At 29.6% G+C, this 19,597-nt stretch overlaps 1 protein-coding gene across 2 annotated transcripts; it reads left to right on the plus strand.

Moving 5' to 3' along the window:
- The first annotated feature begins 12,458 nt into the window (after positions 1-12,458).
- Positions 12,459-17,387, plus strand: LOC114178466 (uncharacterized). 2 transcript variants are annotated; one of them, XM_028064389.2, is made up of 3 exons: positions 12,459-12,715; positions 13,781-13,883; positions 14,729-17,387. In XM_028064389.2, exon 3 carries the CDS (start codon positions 15,052-15,054, stop codon positions 17,062-17,064), a length of 2,013 nt encoding a protein of 670 aa, XP_027920190.1. In that variant the 5' UTR covers positions 12,459-12,715; positions 13,781-13,883; positions 14,729-15,051; the 3' UTR covers positions 17,065-17,387. The 2 variants fall into 2 exon arrangements, with proteins under 2 accessions (XP_027920190.1, XP_027920189.1); XM_028064388.2 differs by having other exon boundaries at positions 13,781-13,878.
- Positions 17,388-19,597: the final 2,210 nt, after the last annotated feature.

Here is a 19,597-nt window from a genome sequence, read left to right on the forward strand (position 1 = left end):
CCAAAAATTTTGAATTAAATAATCGAAATTAGATATCGGAAACTCATTTGAGTGAAGTTTTGCGAGTAGTGGGCCACTATAAGTCTCCCAGTTAATACCTACACACCTCAAAACTAAATTAAGGAGTTTTATAAAAGTTATAGTAATTAATCCAACACGTATTATATATATATATATATATATATATATATATATATACATAATATAACAATAATAATAACTTCATGCGATCCAAACCAATAATAATAAATACATGAACGCATTGGTTCTAATACAGTACCCAGAACGGTGTAGATAACATTAATTCAAACAAAGTACTTTAATAAGGTCGCACGCCCATTAACTCAGATGATAATACTGATGATAGTGTGAAAAAAAAAAAGAAAAAAAAAAAAAAAAAAACATGACTGTTTACTAGTTTCGCTGTAACAGTATCATGTGCTTTTTATGCTCATAATTTCACGATTGCGAATATATGCCTATTTGATTTACATGTTAGTTACGTTTGATTCACCTTAGTGTTGAAGCAAGGATTTCTATCTTTTATACGTACTGCTTGATAAGTGTAATTAATTTAATTTAATTTCCATCTAATCCAAACCAAAGCGTTTTTTTATTTACTTTCCTTTATAGTTAGTTAGTTAATTATATTTCTTTTTTCTTTATCTTATCATGGGCCAACTCCTGGACCAAAACAAATTGTGCAAAATATCTTGAAGATTGGCCCACAGAAGGCCCACCGCGAAACTGGGCAAAGGGAAGTTTTGTGTTGTGTATAATTTAGAGGCGAAGAAAAGAAGAAAGCTAGTATAAAATCTGAATGATTGCTATAAACAGCAGCGACATGGTGGAGGTTCCTTTAAAGGAACCATTATTGGGAAAGAACATGTTCTGTTCTTCCAACCAGACAATAGAAGAGAGGAGTGAAGAGTCCATCGTTGGGACGGTAACATTATTAGAAGCATAAGAATATGTTATATGTCGATGCTCTTCTCACCACAGTTTTTATATTCCGTAGATAGTGCACTATGGGTGAAGCATGGAGAAACTACATTTCAATACATGTTTACGAATATGCCTTATGCACCCATCGCCAATTACATACACTCTCTTTTATTCCTCTCCATTCTTAACCTTATTTCAAGTAACAACCTTTAATAAATAAATTAAAATTCAGATTTCATAAATAGATAGTTAAACTCAAATACCTATGTCATTTTACTAAATTTCAATAATGTAGCCGAACGTGCGTATTATTTGTTCAATAAACCACAAATTAATATCTGAAACATGCGATCTAATTCTCGGGAAAATTTACATGTTGGAATCAGTAATTAATAGTTTTATTTTGCTGTTTTTTGTGATACATTTGGTTCTACGTGTAGCAAAATAGGGTCGAAATTTTTGTGTATGCGCGCAGCACGGGTATTTGAGGAAAATGGTTAGAATGAAGGTAGAATATGCTTTGGTTGCAGGGAAGATTTTTGTGTTAAGAAAAAGATGTGAGACGTGGCGTTACCTTAACCATTGCTAAGGTCTTTGAATTGGAAGAAGAATCATAAAGTGGTGAAAGTGACGATTGTGGTTTGTGGAGAATTGGGGATGGACAAACGTCACTCTCAGTCTTCCCTCCCCCATTTCTCAAAACCTTTTCTTCCACTTCCATTCAAAATCCCATTCTCATAAACTCACACCCTTCAAATAATAAAGAAATTTTTTTTAACAATTTTCTTTTTCTTGTATATTTTAAGTAATTTTTTATTTTCTTATTATTTTATATTAAAAAATCACTTAAAAAACATCATCACAAAATATTAAAGAAAGTGGTCAAACTATCAATGTCTAATAATAAATAAAACAAATATTTTCAGATATTTCGACACTATTTCCTCATGGACTTCTATTCAAACACGAACAAAAATCAATACTTTTTCACTTGTGAGATGAATTTTTGGTGTAACGTTTGGAGTTTAAAGGCACAAAATAAAGGTACCTAATTGTACAAATAAATTTTATTTTTGTTTTGAAAAAGTTGATACTGTGCAAGTGGAAGTAGTGAGAATAAGATATAGAAGGAAGATCTGGTGGGACAAAGAAGCACACATGGTTGAAAGTCCAGAGTAGAGATCCACATGCTACTTTTTATTTTTCTTGCTTCTTTCTTCCACTTTTCTTTTCCTATTTCGCAATATTTTGTTGAAAAACAAGAACAACACATTATATTAATATTATCATCTTTGGAAAATGCTGTCTTGTGTTGGTGAGTGGTGACTTGGTGTGTGCGTGTGCGAGAGATCAGTGACCCCAACCATGACTCACCCTGAAACATGGCACGTGCATTCTAGGATCCGAATATAAAAAGGTATATTCTTTCAAAACCTGAAAAAAATTTAAAAAAAAAACACAATCTCATCTTTTCCATTGATGTTCGTAAACAAATTTTAAATAATTAATTAAAAACATTTTTTTTGCACTCACTACTACTACTACTGTGTCTGAGTGAAACCAAATTGACTTTTCCTTCTTAATTCTCGCGCTTAGAATCGCGCACACCGTTGATTGTGAAAACATAATCTCCGTTGTGCAGATCCAACGGCGCAAATGTAATACGGGCACACATAGTGTGATAGTTAGCAAACCAGAATCGGCTTTCGCCGGTTTTGGCCAAAAGGGTGGGCGGTGGATGCGATGGGTGCGGGTGGGACCGTGTTACGGTACAGGATCCCATCCAACAGTCCAAATCCGACGTCATGGGATTACGTGTGAAGATCCAACGGCTGGGAGATGTAGAAGATAAGGGAATAGATTCTCTTCACTTTTTTGTTTTTATGGTTATTGTTTTGTGGATGATCTACAAGATTGCATAAACCCAACGATAAAGTGCTCCCCAAAATTTTGAACAAATTAATCTATTACTTTTAACAAATATATTCATAAGTTTCGTTAAGTTTACTCGTGTCTGGATTAGAATATATGAACATTTGTTAAATAAAATAAAATAGAATGCACTTATTTGAGAATTTTAATATACTTTTTTGAGAATAAATAATGGAAAGAGTGGGAATTTAATTTATTGTAAAAATAATAAAATAGGTTTAGGGTGAAATAAAATATTTGTATAATTTTGTTGTGAACGCACGCAGCAGAGGACAAGAGAATAAAAAGGACGCACTCACACAAAGCTATCCACAACCATTGCTCTTTTCCTCTTTCCGTGCTTATTCTCCCAAATACAACAAACGGGGTTTAGAAATCCACACCACACCCACATATTTTACTATGCAAATCCCTGTCTTGATCCTGCGCGTCACTCACACCTTCCACCCCAGAGCGTGCGCTTCACTTCTCCCCCGTTTTCTCCAAAAAGTGTCCCGTTTCCTCAACTCAACGCTGTACCTAATACAAGTCAAAAACCAAATGACGTTCGTTTATTCTATTAAATTATATACAGTTATAGAATGAATAAATAAATTGACGAAAATAGATTAAAATATTGTTTTTAATATCGGAAACATTTTTTCTTAAAACTATTTATTATTATTGAAGGGGAATAAATAACTAATTTTTATGAATGACGAAGAGGCGCACTCGTTTGGAATCCGTAAGGGCATTTCAGATCCATTTTGCGTTGTCTTCTTCTGCTTGCTCGTGGCTACTATCTTCTTTAAAAAACAATTCTTCAATTTCGCGGTTTAAATTAAAAACACAAAAAAAAAAAATCTTATTTATGCATTTATTATTCTGATCCTTATCCGGTCGTAAAAGCCGTATAAATCGTATTTATTAATTTTATTTCTCAAACGAATTTCGTAGTTTGAATAAAGAATCATAAAAGTTTCTATCGACTAGAGAATAATTGAAAAGTTCACACTGTACAGAAATTTCGGTGAAGAAAAAACATAATATTTAGCTAAAATCGTATTTTCTTTAAAGCAAAAATATTTGAAAGAAAAGTATTATTAAAATATTGAATGGCATTAATTAATTAAGTAAGGGTATTAAGAAAAGACAAGTTTGATAATTAATATAGATTTGGTGTGGGGTCCATGGGAGGAGCAGTGACGAGACGAGCCGCTACCGTTTTACCTAAAAAAACTCAAAAACATAACGTCGAGTTGACTTATGGTGTCCGCTATTGTAGGGTTGTCCACAATCACGTTTCGCCACGCCGCGCCGCGCCAACCTTAACCCTTCCTTTCTTTCACACTCTTCACTCTTCACCCACCCAACTCACATCATCAACCATATCAACTGCATCTAGACACTATATGGTCTCTGTTCTTTTTCTTTTTTTTTTCAATTTTCATCTCTCTCTAGGTATTTTAAAAAATTTCTCAGAAAAAACATTATTAGGGTTTTTTATTTTTCATACACGTCTTCAGGACACTGTACCTTCATAAAAAAAGTTTTTTTCTTAAAAAATAATTTTAGAAAAATAAATTAATTTTAAAGATGAGGCGAGGAAGGAAGCGTGTGTTTTTTATTTTTGGTTAAATTATTCATTTGGTCCCAATTTTTGTATGTAAATTTGAATTTTGTCCCTCAATTCTTAAAAGTGTTAACTAGGTCCCTAATTTTGATAATTTGTTTTAATGAAGCCCCTTCCGTTAAAATGGCAAAAACGACGTTAAGAGCACAGTGACAGTGACGTGTAGATGTTAGACGGAACTGAACAGTAAAGTGGCACATTAAATGTGGTACACATGAAATTTTAAATGCTGTAATAAATAATTAATTTTGAAAAAACGAAAAATGGTGTGCATTTAATACGTAAGAAAACAGAATGAGCGTCTTTGTTAGGCTTCAAATAGGGGTTTATTCTAGGGTTTGCGTTTGTGGCCGAAATTGGAGGAAGAAGGGTTTTGCAGAAGAATCGTGAGGGTGTGGGATCACATTGCTAGAGAGTTGGCGTTCGAACAGCTAGAATCAGAGTGTTCTTAGTGGAATTGCGATCTCGGTTTAATTTCTTAAGTCTGCTTCTGAAATTAATCAGCTAAGCTCTCAGATTTTCATCAAATGCTTTTGGAATATTTGCAAGGCCATCCCTTAAAAAGTCTGCTGCTACCCAAAAGAAACCACTTGAAGCACTTGGTTCCTCACCTCCTCCTTCCAGGTCAGCCATGCCTTTCTCTATTGGTTAATTTCTTAACCTAACTAATTTCAATATATAAATGCACAATAATCTTTTGTTTCAAAAGTTTTGTTTGCATTGAAATTGAATTGAGTAGGTTTGAATTTAATGCGGTGACCTAAAGGTTGTAGTGGAATGAGAGTCCCCAAACACACTGTCATCACGGAGAAAAAGTAAATCACTTAAAATATGTAGGTTTTGTTTCAAAGTCTCATTTTTTCAACCCCTTCAAACTTATTATCTCAAAACACTGTTCATTTCTTCCTTTCAAGAAGAGAGTGTTCAATTGATTTCATACATTTCTCCATTTCTTTTGCCACCACAGACCTCACTGCAGCAATGTATTCTGCATTCATATTCCCACCACAATCTTCAACATTCTTTATACTCATACCAACTTTTTCTTCAATTTTCAGATTCCCACACGCATGATGATGAATAATGGGGTTTATGGATGATTCATTACACTTATATATTACAATTCTTAACTGTTTTTCAATGCATTTAAATATAAATGACACGATGACACGTTTCAGTCTAACATTTCCACGTCACTGTGCTCTTAAAGGTCGTTTCTGCCATTTTAACGAAAGGGGCTTCATTGAAACAAATTATCAAAATTAAGGACCTAGTTAACACTTTTTAAAATAGAGTGATCAAATTCAAATTTACATACAAAAATTGAAACCAAATGAATAATTTAACCTTTATTTTTTATTTGTTTCTGCCTTCATGGATATGATACAACAACACAGTGTTGGTTCATGAATCACGCGTATGCAACTGAACTCACATCACGTAAAAATGATCTATAAGTGTGTTTACATTCTAAGGCACCTACTCTAATACGTATTTCCAGAAATAGAATAGAAGCTCTTCCAATCAATTTTATCTCTGAAAAATATCTCATCTCGTTATCATTCAACGTTCCAAATATAAATGATTTCAACTTTATACCATGCCTAGATACCCTTTGGCTTAAAAATTATATAAAAGTTCAATATTCAAATTAGACGGATCAAGATAATATCATCGATCAAATATAAATATAATATATAAATGAATGTTGGTTTATAAATTATTTTTTGTGAAGTTAAATTAGAAATATGTTCTTACATATTCAAAATATATCCTACAAAAACTTTTAAAATATTTTAAGTGTTCTAGGCTTGAAGGATGATTGTCCTCCTAGAAGTACTAATCCTTATTAATCCGGATGAGAGTATGTCTCCAAATACATTCTAAGAGATGATGAATTTTAACTTATAATTCTAAAGGATTAAATTAATATACTCAAAATTTATAATTTATATTTGATATGAGCTCTATTTTAAATAATTTTTATTAATTTGATTCATTTAATTCCTTAGATATTTTGAAAACTTTCTTATATTACGTTCTAAATAATTAATATCAAACTCATAACCTTTCAATTCTCTATTTGATTTTTAATATCATACTTGGAAATACGTAAGGAACTTGAGATTTTTTATAATTACTTTAAAAAAAAAAATTTATTCTTTCATTATACACCAATATGCATATTTTTAAAATTTAAAAGAAATTGATTATAATATAGTTGAAAATTTTTACTAAAAATCTCTAATAATCAAATCTTAATTATAATTTATAAACTAGTTATGAAAAAACACATGAAAAATATATTATTTATTTTTTTTATATTCACAAAAAATAATATACAAAATCTCGTGAAATAAATAATTAAATGCTAATTATTAAACTAATATTTTATTATTAAATGAGACAAAATAGAAATATTTTTTTTAAATAGAAGAAAATATACAAGAAATAATAATAAAAATAGGAGTTAATGTCAAATACTTTCTTTTTTTTAAAAAAAAGTGAAAGTAAAAAAAAATGAGTAAAAAAAAAAGAAAAAACTCAAAAAAGTCTTGTCCTGGTTGGTTAATGGAAATCTAGGTACACGGCCAAAGAGTTCGACATGTACCAAATAAAATTTCATTAAACTCAAAAAAAAAAAATTATTAATTTTGTAAATGTTATTTAGTTGATAAAAATTATTTTTTTAAAACATAAAAAATATATATTTTAAATGAATGTTTACTTAACTTTTTAAATTTTAATAAAATATTCTTTAATCTAATAAAAATTATACCATATCACTTGATCAAAATCACATGAAAAATAGATATTAAACTAATATTAATTAAATTTTAGTATGGATATTTTAAATTTAATATATGTTAGATAGAGATAAAAAAAACCATGATAATTATATTAAATTATTATAGTAAATAAATTTTATTTAGACAATTATAGCGATAAAAATACATGTATAATAATTAGTTAGGAAATAGAAAAAATTAAATCAAAAATATAAAAACAATATTTTACATGATAAAATAAATAATAGATAAAAATTTAAAAAATGGTCAAATGAAAACAAATTGATAAATTGTTAAATATAATTGCACAAAACAAAATAGTTAATAATATAATAAAGTTAATGGTATAAAAAAAAAGTTTAAAGATATAACAAATCTTTTCATTTTCAATATTAACCTAATTGAACGGCCGATAAATAATAAAAATTCTTTTAGTGATTTATTTAGAAATTTTCTATCAAAACGGATTGAGACTTATCAGATATATTTGTCATCCTAATCTTCATCATGTTAAAAAGATAAATATTGTAATTTAGCTAAGATAAATATTGTAATTTAGCTAAAAGAATTATATGTTCGTTTTTACCTGAGAATTAAATTATAGGTTTTAAATTAATTTTGAATTAAATTAATTTTAGGTAGCTTTAATAATTATAAATCAGAGCTAGATTTATCACTATTTTTTTAATAAAAAAAGTCAAAATGTAAATCAGATTATTTTGCAAATATTTGTTTATTTATCAACGCCCACTCACAGATAGTACTAAAGTAACTTTAATCTAAGAATAAATGAATTGAATCCATTACGTGAACAAATAATTGATCGCTCAAATTTGATCCAGTGCACCATTACTGCATTATTGATAGTATCCAACTGTGTGTTTGAAATTGAAATTCAGGATGCGTGTCTTACACTTTAACTAATTTTAAAATGTTTTATTTAAATTACAGATTTATTTTTCATGAAATTATTTCATTCATTTATTAAGATAGTTTTTAGCTTGTTTTAATAAACTACTTAAATCAATGTTTTAAAACAATTTATTCAGATAACACTTATATTATATGTTACTATATTATATTATTTTTAAGATTAGTAGTGTGTCTTATGATTATTATTTTTTATTATTGATTTATTATTGATCTATTATGGTTTTTCAGTGTTGTGCTTATTACTTATTATAATCATTTAATAATTTTTTTACTAAAAATAACTATTAAAATAAAAATGGGAAACTAAATTGTTACCCAAATATTACTTTAAATTAATTTATGTATAACTACTTATATTAGAAAATTTAAGATGAATTAAAATATAGATGTATACATGTTAAGAATATGCAATTACCTAAAACTTGAAAAACGTGAAATTAAAATAAAAATTTACATTTTTTTTCTAATGATACTAAAATAGAGAATGGTAATCATTATTCTTATGGAGCGGGTAAAGAATAATTAATGTCCATTAGTATTATTATTTTTGTATTAAGAATTGAAATAATTAAGTACAGTAATTAAAATAGTATAAATACATATAACAAAATTTATAAAAACAAAAATATCTTTTTAAATTTCTATACAATAATATTTTCATACAAAATAATGATTTAAAATTTTTAAGATCTCTATTAAAAAAAAATTAATGAAGTCCCAAATTGACAATTTAATTATATTTTTTATCTAAAATTTTTAGATGTTTAACATTTTGTTTTTTCTGTTAATTTAAACTCTTATATTGTTCCTTTTTATAAAATTTTTAAATGTTTAACACTATTTATTTCGTTAGTTTTTTTGTTAATTTAAATTTTTTTATGTTTAATTATATTTAATTTTTAGTAACATTAAATTATAGTTATTTTTTTATTTAATTAGTTTTTAATTTTTATTTGTGAACATTAAATAAAATATTAAATATACCTATATAATATTTATGTAGAATTTAATGTATATTAATTATTTTTAACTTCAATAAATATGAATAATATAAAAATTTTAGAACATTCATTCTCATGATAATATAACACATTTTTTCTCCTTATTTTTCACATGTATTCTCTCCATTGTTACAAATGCTATTTCGAGTAAAATATTTTTTTTTATTCAAGCTCATATTATATCTATTTAAAACATATTAATCTTTTATGAGTTTATTTTTATTAAAAATAAAATATTTAAATTTATTTTTCATTTTACCTTTTTTCGTCAATGAAAATGATCTTTCTTATATTGATGATGATGTTATTTTTATTTTGATGTGATTTAATCTAACTCTCTATTTCAATAACTCAACAATGACTTAAGGATGAAAATCATATAAAAAACATAACTAATTTTAAATAATAAAATGGAGATCAAATTTTAAGAATGACTAACTTTGATTCAAGTGATGGAAATGGGCTTATTTATGATGCATAAGTAACATGTTATTTTCATTCTTTTACTCTGTTTATATGATTTTTATTTTACCTTTATTTCTTTATTTTTTTTTCAAGCTATGACAAGATTTTCCTGTACATTCATAATTAATTAGTTTGTTCCAAATATTATTAAATGTTAATAGATCTTTTCAAGTCCTAATGACTTCATCACTTGATTATTTAAGATTTCCAACATTGATTTTTAATTGATTAATATTTTTAAAAAATATTTGAAAATATGGAATTAAGGAAAACGGTTCATGTGTCAAATAATAATTAAAAAGAAAAATATTCTAACTCTAAAACAGCACCTTTTAATTAGATGGAGTGAAGCTGTAAATATTGTTACATTTTCTTTTTGACAAAATGTTCAATACTATATATATATATATATATATATATATATATATATATATATATATAATACTAATTGAAGTCGTAAACAATGACATTTATGAGGGAATGAAAGACTTTATTTATGTGTACTTAACCCGTTCTTGGTACCATCAAATGCTTTTTAAGGATATTTAGTGAACATAAATATTTTTAAGTTAGTTAGTTGATTTTCATTATTCTCTCTGGCTTTTATGTTATAGCTGAAATGTTTAAATATAAGTGACCTTTTTCTACTTTCTTTCTTGTAAATAAATGTCTTTGTCAAGGTTAGTGAAAATAACTTGTCAACAAAAAATAATAATAACATAATTCGATCTTTAAATATCTAAAGTGTTTGAATATATATTATATAAATAAAAATACTTAAATATTATTTCATTATAATTGATAGCATGTGAATAAACATAATTTATTGATAAATTTTTATTAGTATCAATGGTTAATAATAATCGATAATATATAATTTTTTAGTGTATATATATATATATATATATATATATATATTACTCTTTCTCACTCACAGACATAGAATTTCGTTCCTGACAAACAAATTTTGTGTTGGTTAGTTTCTAATGTAAAAATTAGGAACATATTTTCTAAACATCTTAGCTCATGGACATGTTTTTATCTAGGTTTAAATTATTGGTTGATCTTTGATTATGTTCAAAAATTTTAATTTGCTCATTATATTTTGATTTGTCTTAATTATGTTATTTTTGTTAGTATTACGATAACAATATTAAATATGTGTCACGTGTAAATTTTGTTATTTTTTTAAATGTCACGTGTCAAATCTATATTGTACCACGTGTTAATGGTAATGCACATGATGTGTCACTATTAGTGTCATATAATATAATTATGATATTCAACATTTTGTTGTGTTATGATCTATTGTATGTAAAAAATTAACATCTATCATGAATTTTGTTATCATTAGTCAAACTAACGATTATTCACATGTGTGATAATTTGATAATGTTCATACAAATAATATTTCAACACTACTCAACATAAACAAGATACCTTATTAACAATATTTATATTATTACCAAAGAGAACATAGAAGGTAATCCACCAACAACAAAACACATTATTAGTAATTATTTGTCTAAATTGCTAACAAATTATTATCGATTCCCTTTTTTTTTCACTTTTTTTTTCATGTACTATATTTGAAGAAGACATATTGATTACAAATATTTTATTTCAATGAATATACAATTTAATACAAACACACATGTATTATATATTGTTTATTATGTAATAGGGAAATGTGTTCCAACTAATAACTATAATACTTTATTAATCATTATCTATGATGCATGAATACGACGTGTAGTTGACACAGTGATACATTTGTTTTAAAAATAGGAGGATACGATATATGATATATGCATATTAAAAAGTATACAACATTTTTTAAAAACATGATAAATATATTAATGTTATCGTGCGCAACCAAATTAAAATTAAACATATTAAAGTTGTCAAAAAAAAAAATATAAATTATTGTCATTATAAATTAGATATTTTATTAATAAATATTAATAAAATATCATATACGGATAAATGTCAGACATATATATATATATATATATATATATATATATATATATATATATATATATATAATCTAAATTGAAGTTTCGATAGGTAAGAATATTAGTCAACAATTATAATAACACAAATAACAATCATACTACATGCAAAAACCAAATAATAATAATAATAATAATTATTATTATTATTATTATTTTTATATACATTACATTAAAACCTACTAAGTAAGTAAAATATAGAAAATAGACATGTACATAATAGATGTATTATTTGGTAGAACATAATAAGAAGTCACTCAATAATCAATTACGAGTTTTATCATAACGAATTATGTCATCTTTTAAACATAATAATAATTTTTTGTATGTAGTTTGACTAGGTAAAGAAAAGGCAAAATCAATGAAATTACATTATTAACTTACATGTTACATGTAAGTAAGATTATGATACAAGAAAGATGAAGTTTACAATATGTTTATATTACTTTTATTACTTTTATGTATTATTACGAAGTTAAAATGTGTCATGAAAATTAATGCAAGAGGAACATGAAAAAGTTTGGCAAAAAGTGAGATTAAAAAGATAAACGATCAAATATGTATTTGTAGTTGTTAACACATGTAAGAAAAAATCATTTCATCAGAAATACTAGACCCACATAATTTTTCTTTCTTCTTCAATCATGAATGAGACTAATGAGGGGTTAAGGAACTGAAATTTCCAATGTGGTTAAGTAGTAGAACTGTTCACAAATTCTCGAAGAAACAAAACAATTGGATTGGGATATAGTGAGGCAGAGAAAAAATAATTTAAAAAAGAAAACAAAGAAAGAAGAGAAACGTAACCCTAGAATTCGTGGAGTATTAAAATTGGATGTAGCGTACTCTCACTATGAACACGCGCCTCTTCTTCCTCATTCATCTCTCACTCTCTCTTCCTCTTCAGCGTTTCCTGTCGGCTTTCTCTGTCCACCCTCTCTCGTCGGATTTTAAAACCCTAGACCACCCATTTCTTTAACCCCAACTCAAATCAATTCGAATCCAATCCAATCGACGCGCTAGGTAACTCACTCTTCCGAGATCTCCGATATTCATTCCGAATTCATGTTCTATTTTTTCTCTGTAATCTAATTTTCGTTGAACATATCCATCAGCAAGCTACAGAATCATTATTTGTGTGTCCTTTTCGTTTTCCATTTCATTTTTCTTTCTTTGAAATCTAGAACTGTATTCAAAGGACGGCCTATGAATTGATGCTTTTCTTCTTCTTACTCTTCTTCTTTTGGACTCTGTGGAAACATATTATTGAATTTGATTGAAGATTCCGCGTTTAGCACAATTCAGCAAATTCAGAACGATGAAGATTGAATTGGAATAATTGTCCTTTGTCCTTATTTCTTCCCTGCTTGCATAATCCACACAAACAAACAGATAACCTAAGGACCAATTTATCATAGTTTATACTTCAATCTGTTTCTTCCTTAATTAGCTTCGATTTAACCATATGTGACCAAATTCACCATATTTGGGGTCCTTTGTAGTAATATTTGCTAATTCAACTTGTGCGTTTCTATCGTTATGTATTATTTATCGGAGTTTGTGATTCCAGCTACTTTGGACTAAGTCTCGGGATTTCCCTCTTTCTCTGTCGGGTTCACGTTTGTTTTGGTCGATTTTTTCAATGATTTATTTGAAAGGATTTATTTTGTTTTATTTTTTTATTTTTTCACGGGGTCTAACCAGTGTGTAAAGAAAGTTTATAGTTAGCCCCCGCGTCTTCTCGTTTTGGTTGGGGTGGGCTTAATTGATTTCAGTTATTGTAACAAGTTAGTTTCTCAGAGCAGAAGTACAAAAAGAAAGAAGAAACAGTTTTCGCACTAATGCTCGTGTTTATGTACGTTACGGTGCTACTGTGTTGTAGTCTTGTTCAATATCCAAGTTCTTTTGTTCGCTTTTTTAATGATGCGTTGTTTTGTTGAGAAATTACTACTGTCGTTATCCTGTGTGCCTCAACGTTCCTATTTTTCTTATTTCACGTTTTCATGACTGCAGTTGCTTGCTCTTAGTCTTCGTTTTTTCTTGTTTTCGTGCTATTACTTCCTAACTGCTCTGTTGCAATATTTGCAGAACTTTCTCAAGCGATGCAGTCGGGCGTTTAGTGCTAGGCTGCTGTATTCTTATAGCTGATCCTGCTGTTTTATGGAAATACGTCTCGTTAGTAATAGGTGAGGTTCGTTTAAGTGCTCTCTCATATTTTCTTATACGCTAAATTTTGATGCATCAGTTAAAGCTTTGCAGACATCTAAGTCATCTATTTTATAATGTTTCATTTAGCGTGATAAAAGTCTAATTAGGGTTTTAAAAAACAGCTGGTCACAAGACTGGTTTTGTCCAGTTGGTTCAAAACACAGTATAGTGTGTGTGTGGGTGGGGGAGTCTGATACGCACTTTTGGAGTTCTTGTGACAAATAAGATAACAAACAGTTTTTGTGACAAACACACTTACAGAGAAAGCAATGTGCTTGTTTTATGACATGGTGCACGGTGTAAAATATTTTATATATAATAACTATTGATTACTTCAACTACTTTCACTTGACTCAGTTACTCGGCTATTTCTTCGTTTCAGCCCAGTTATTTTTTCATAAAGATTCTCTATTTGGGGGATTATTTGGGTTGATTTTAACACTTTTTGGAAGGGCGGGTATGCAATTTAATAACCTTTTACTTCATGCATAACTATAACTATCACTTTTGTTTTTCTGGTCTGTGATGCCCTCGCAAAACGGAGATCTGTGTTCTCTATTGTATTTTTTATGAGTAGATTTATCCGCTTTCTTGATGTTTTATCTTACGTTTCAATCTCTGTGGATAACAATTCTAAAAGAAGTTTATGGACACGTTTTTTCTTTTAAACTTTAATTTAGTCTTTTTCTTATTTTGGGCCAATGAACATCTGGTGTTTGGTAAACATAACTTTATTTTTTGAGTTTCTGTTTTTGATGCCATCTATTACCCATTTTTTTATTTTAGCGAGCATACAAAACTTGACTGCAACCATGTTTATTCTGGCAGATGTTCCAGTTCTGGCCATGTGGTTCGTGAATAGTATGATTGCTTCCATGATGTGTTTTGGAAGGAGTCTGACGTTGTTAGGTTAATTTGTACTTGCAACTGACAAACTGAACCTCAGCTTAGTCTGTCTATATCTTATAGATGGATCGGCGTGATACTTCAGGATTTGTCAGCGGGGGTGCATTGTACACCTGTAGACGCATCTAACCCTTAACTTTGTAGATAAAACATCTATATCTTTTTTACCCTGAAATCAGGAAGGTTGTTCTGTTAAATTCATAAATAGGAGTAGATATTGTTTCTACAGTGGTTTCATTACATTAATGGACGTGAGGTTGAAGCAATTTTTGGGATTTGCTGCTAATCATTCTGCAAATGCATTCAAGATTTTGGGCAATTCTATGCAAGCTGAAGGAAGGGGAGCTGATCAGTATGCTACAGATACCATCTTACGACTTGATTCCCCTGGTTCTTCAATTCCCACCTGTGAGCCCTCTTCTAAGGGAACAAAAAGGAAGAGGGATTTAATTGATGGATCTATGGGTCAAAGAGTCGACTCATCTTTGTCACTTGGGCTTGGGCGTTCAACCAGTTCCTCTGATAGCAAGGGGAGTTCGGCTGCTGCTTGCACAGCTGTGTCTTCAGCCAAAGATATTGATGAGGAATCATCTATGGATATTGAACTGGACTTTTCTCTCCATCTTGGCTGTGAGAAGGTACAAAGCCAGAAGAAGCCTGTTAATTCAAGTTTGAAGACACTGGAGCTGCAACCAAAATTTGATTTGGAATTAAGCCTTTCTACTGGGCTCTGTGAGTCAGATATTACAAGCATACATCTAAATCCTTCACCTCTTCAATTGAATATGGAGATGCCATTAGCATTCAGTGGGACACAAAATACAGACGAGGGATCAACTTCATGTAGTTGGAAGCCAGGGATTGTTTTGCCATCTTCAAAGACGTCATCATATACAGGCACTAGTTTTCTTCTAAATCAGGCTTCAGAGCAGTTTGATCATAGTCCCGTTGTTCTGGATCTCTCGTCAACCGAACCTAAAAGTTCAGTTACCTGCACTTCTGGGCTTACACAACAGCAACAGCCACTGCGCCCCAGTAATTCTAAAACATGTCAAGTGGAGGGATGCGGAAAGGGTGCCAGAGGTGCTTCTGGAAGATGTATATCTCACGGTGGGGGTAGGAGGTGTCAGAAACCTGGCTGCCACAAAGGAGCCGAGGGTCGCACAGTTTACTGCAAGGCACATGGAGGTGGCAGGCGATGTGAATTTCTTGGTTGCACAAAGAGTGCAGAAGGACGTACAGATTTCTGTATTGCCCATGGTGGTGGCCGGAGATGCAGTCATGAAGGCTGTACCCGGGCTGCCAGAGGGAAATCTGGATTGTGCATCCGACATGGAGGTGGCAAGAGGTGCCAGAGAGAAAACTGCACCAAGAGTGCTGAAGGTCTATCAGGCCTTTGTATCTCACATGGTGGAGGTCGTCGATGCCAGGCTCCTGGATGCACAAAAGGGGCACAAGGGAGCACAATGTTTTGCAAAGCACATGGTGGGGGAAAACGGTGTACAGCACCAGGGTGCACAAAAGGCGCTGAGGGGAGCACCCCGTATTGCAAGGGCCATGGAGGGGGAAAACGCTGTACGTATCAGGGTGGTGGAGTATGTACTAAAAGTGTGCATGGAGGTACCAACTTCTGTGTGGCACATGGGGGTGGAAAGAGGTGTGCTGTACCAGGATGCACAAAAAGTGCTAGAGGAAGGACTGATCATTGTGTCCGCCATGGTGGAGGCAAGAGATGCAAGTTTGTAGGGTGTGGAAAGAGTGCTCAAGGCAGCACTGACTTTTGCAAAGCACATGGGGGAGGCAAGAGGTGCTCTTGGGGCCATCCTGGTTCAGAGTATGGCATTCAACAGGATGGTCCTTGCAATTCGTTTGCAAGAGGGAAAACAGGTATGTGTGCTCTTCATAGTGGGCTGGTGCATGATAAGAGGGTTCACGGAGGTATCTCACTGGGATCTGTTGTTCAGAATCCTCATTCGAGTAAAACAGATGAACTAAAGCATTTACTCGTTGACAAAAACATGGATATAGATATGATGAAAATAGGGAGTAGCCTTGGCTCGGTTGCAACCTGCTCTGACTTGAAGCAGTTTGAAGCTGTAACTGGTCATGTCTCAGCCAAGGAAGGTGGTCACTTGCCAATGTCAGTTGCTGTTCCTGAAGGCAGGGTGCACGGTGGAAGTCTGATGGCAATGCTGAGTGGGAGTTCTAGCCGTGGCACAAGCAGCGGGAGAATGCCCCAGAATTGGATGGAAAGCTAGTTATCGTTTTCTTTCTCATTGTCTCCTTAGTTAACAAATTTTATCATCATGTTACATTATTACTCCATTCTACGTTAGATTTTGACGAATTGAGTTATTCTGTCTTCCTATGAAATTGAGTTGGGAGAATAACCAAGTCGTTTGACAATCTCGTGGAGGGGATATATCATGTTAGGAAATTGTACTTTGATCAGGTAGTTGGTTATGTTCTTTTTTTTTACGTTCTTCCTTCCTCTGTAAATATTACCTGTAATGTAAGTTCTGTCAGTGTGTCATGTATTCTATTTAATAATAAAACTTCACTGAGATTGTATTTGTTATAATACTACTTATTTTTCAAAACACAGTGATCCTCGAGTTTGACACCCATTTTATGAGGTCCCATTCACTTGGCAATTTGTGCTGATATCTTGTACCGTCGCAATATTTGCTGATAATTGTGTTCTGTTTTCCACCTTTAATCTCTCGAGGTTGATTAATGGTCTTTAAGATTGTACTATTAGGTTCAGATATTAAATATAGATATGGGGTACAACGAGTCATGTTATATATTAATTTTTTTATTTCTTAAATGCTAACGGTTCTTTTACAAGAGACTAATTGAAAATAACTAGGTTAAAAATATTTATACGATGTAGATGAAATGTGCTTTGAATACTTTTATTTATGAACTTCAAAACTACATTCGAATTTTGCATTTTCATCTTTTTAATTTTTTTAAATTGTTGTTAAATGTTATGAATTAATTGTTGAAGATATGGAGGCTTTTACAAATTTAAAGTAAATAAAGTTGTTTACCTTCAAATAATTTAAAATAGAATGCATATTATTATTTTATATCAAATATAATCATAACTTTAAGAAATCACAATACAATTTAAGAATATTATATTTATATCTTAATTCATTTAAATTATCAATAAAAACGACACCAAATAAAAATGACTTAACGTTGAAAGTCTAACTTTACTAAATTGTATCGTTTACAGGACTCTCACTAAAAGTATTATAAATTCAAAAACTATTTATTAAATTCAAATTGTTAAACACGACGTTGATGGATTTAGGTGCCTTACAGACAAAGGTGCGGCATTACTGTTGTTTTATTTCTGTGTTTGCATAAAATAATTTTGATGTTTAAAATGGAGAATCGAAAATAGTTGTATCTAACAAATAAATTTATAATACAATTTTCTCACTTAAAAGGCAAATTTTTTTAACTTTTAAGCAACACATATTTTTAAAAACATTTTTTATTTGATATATATAACTTATGTTTTTATTTATAATTTTGAAATTTTATGCGTGGAGCGCTTAACGAAGATTTATAAGGTTTTATGTGACATGTGTAAGTGATAAGGGTGAGAAAAGTTTTAAAGCAAAACTCAAGATCTATAGTTAATGAAGTGAAATGTCTTGTATGATGTGCAAGTGAGATCGACAAAGTAGAAATTCAGTGGTGGTGATGTGAGTTAAGACCTAAACAAATAACTTGTATCCATGTCTTTTTCTACTTAAGTAAATTTAAGTTTAATTAGTAATTTAGTTTTTTAATAATTTGATTAATTTTGGTTCTGATAGAACTTTTGGATTTAATTTAGTATTTTTTAATTTTAATTTGGTTATTTTATTAAAATAATGTTAAAGTTGTGCCTTTACATGTCATTTGTCATTTTGTAAATTTTTTTTAATTAAAAAAAATATTTTGAAAAATTAACTGTCACATATCGTGTCATGATCTTAATATGTGTCAATTAATAAAATTTTATTATTTTGTATAAAAAATATAAACCGTCATAGGTCAATCCATGGCGTGCCATGTGTTAGCATAATAAAGATTTTTTTTAATCTAGTTCTTCTATTTACATCTTTGATTCAATTTAGTTCTCTTTTAAAATGATTCTTTCTCAAAGGTGACCAAATCAATAATTAAGCTTAATTATAACTTATATATATATATATATATATATATATATATATATATATATATATATATATATGTAAAAAAACTTTTTAGAATTTATACATCAAATCTCTCCACCTAAATATACAAATTATATTTTTTTTACAAGTGTAAAAAATTACAAGGAAAAAAATGTAAAAATAAAATAAAATAAAATAAGTATTTAGGGAGTGATTTAGTGTATAAATGATAAAAAATTATTTTAACATGAATATATAAGTTGTAATTAAACTTAATTATTAATTTGATCTCAGATTAAATCATTTTAAGAGACAGAAGAACTAAACTGAATCAAAATTTTAAATAGATTGACTAAATTCAAAATCACTAATGATACACTGACACGTGGACCATGACCTGACTCATGACAATTTTTTTTAATTATTTCTTTTGAAAATTAAAAGAAGTAGAAATTTCACCAATTAATCCATGACACAATCATAATGTAACACAATTTATGTTTTTTTCTTTTGAGATTAAAACAGTTAAAAAAAATAAAAAAAATTTCAGAACAAAATGACACGTGACATGTATAAAAAAAGTTTTAACATCACTAACTATTTAAGAAAC

Source organism: Vigna unguiculata, chromosome 3 (genome assembly GCF_037176805.1).
Source record: "Vigna unguiculata cultivar grain cowpea cultivar isolate G323 ecotype 2 chromosome 3, ASM3717680v1, whole genome shotgun sequence".
In the NCBI taxonomy this organism is placed as follows: domain Eukaryota; kingdom Viridiplantae; phylum Streptophyta; class Magnoliopsida; order Fabales; family Fabaceae; genus Vigna; species Vigna unguiculata.

Coding starts and splice junctions, on each gene's coding strand:
- LOC114178466 (XM_028064389.2), top strand. CDS start 15,052: ATGGACGTGAGGTTGAAGCAATTTTTGGGATTTGCTGCTAATCATTCT.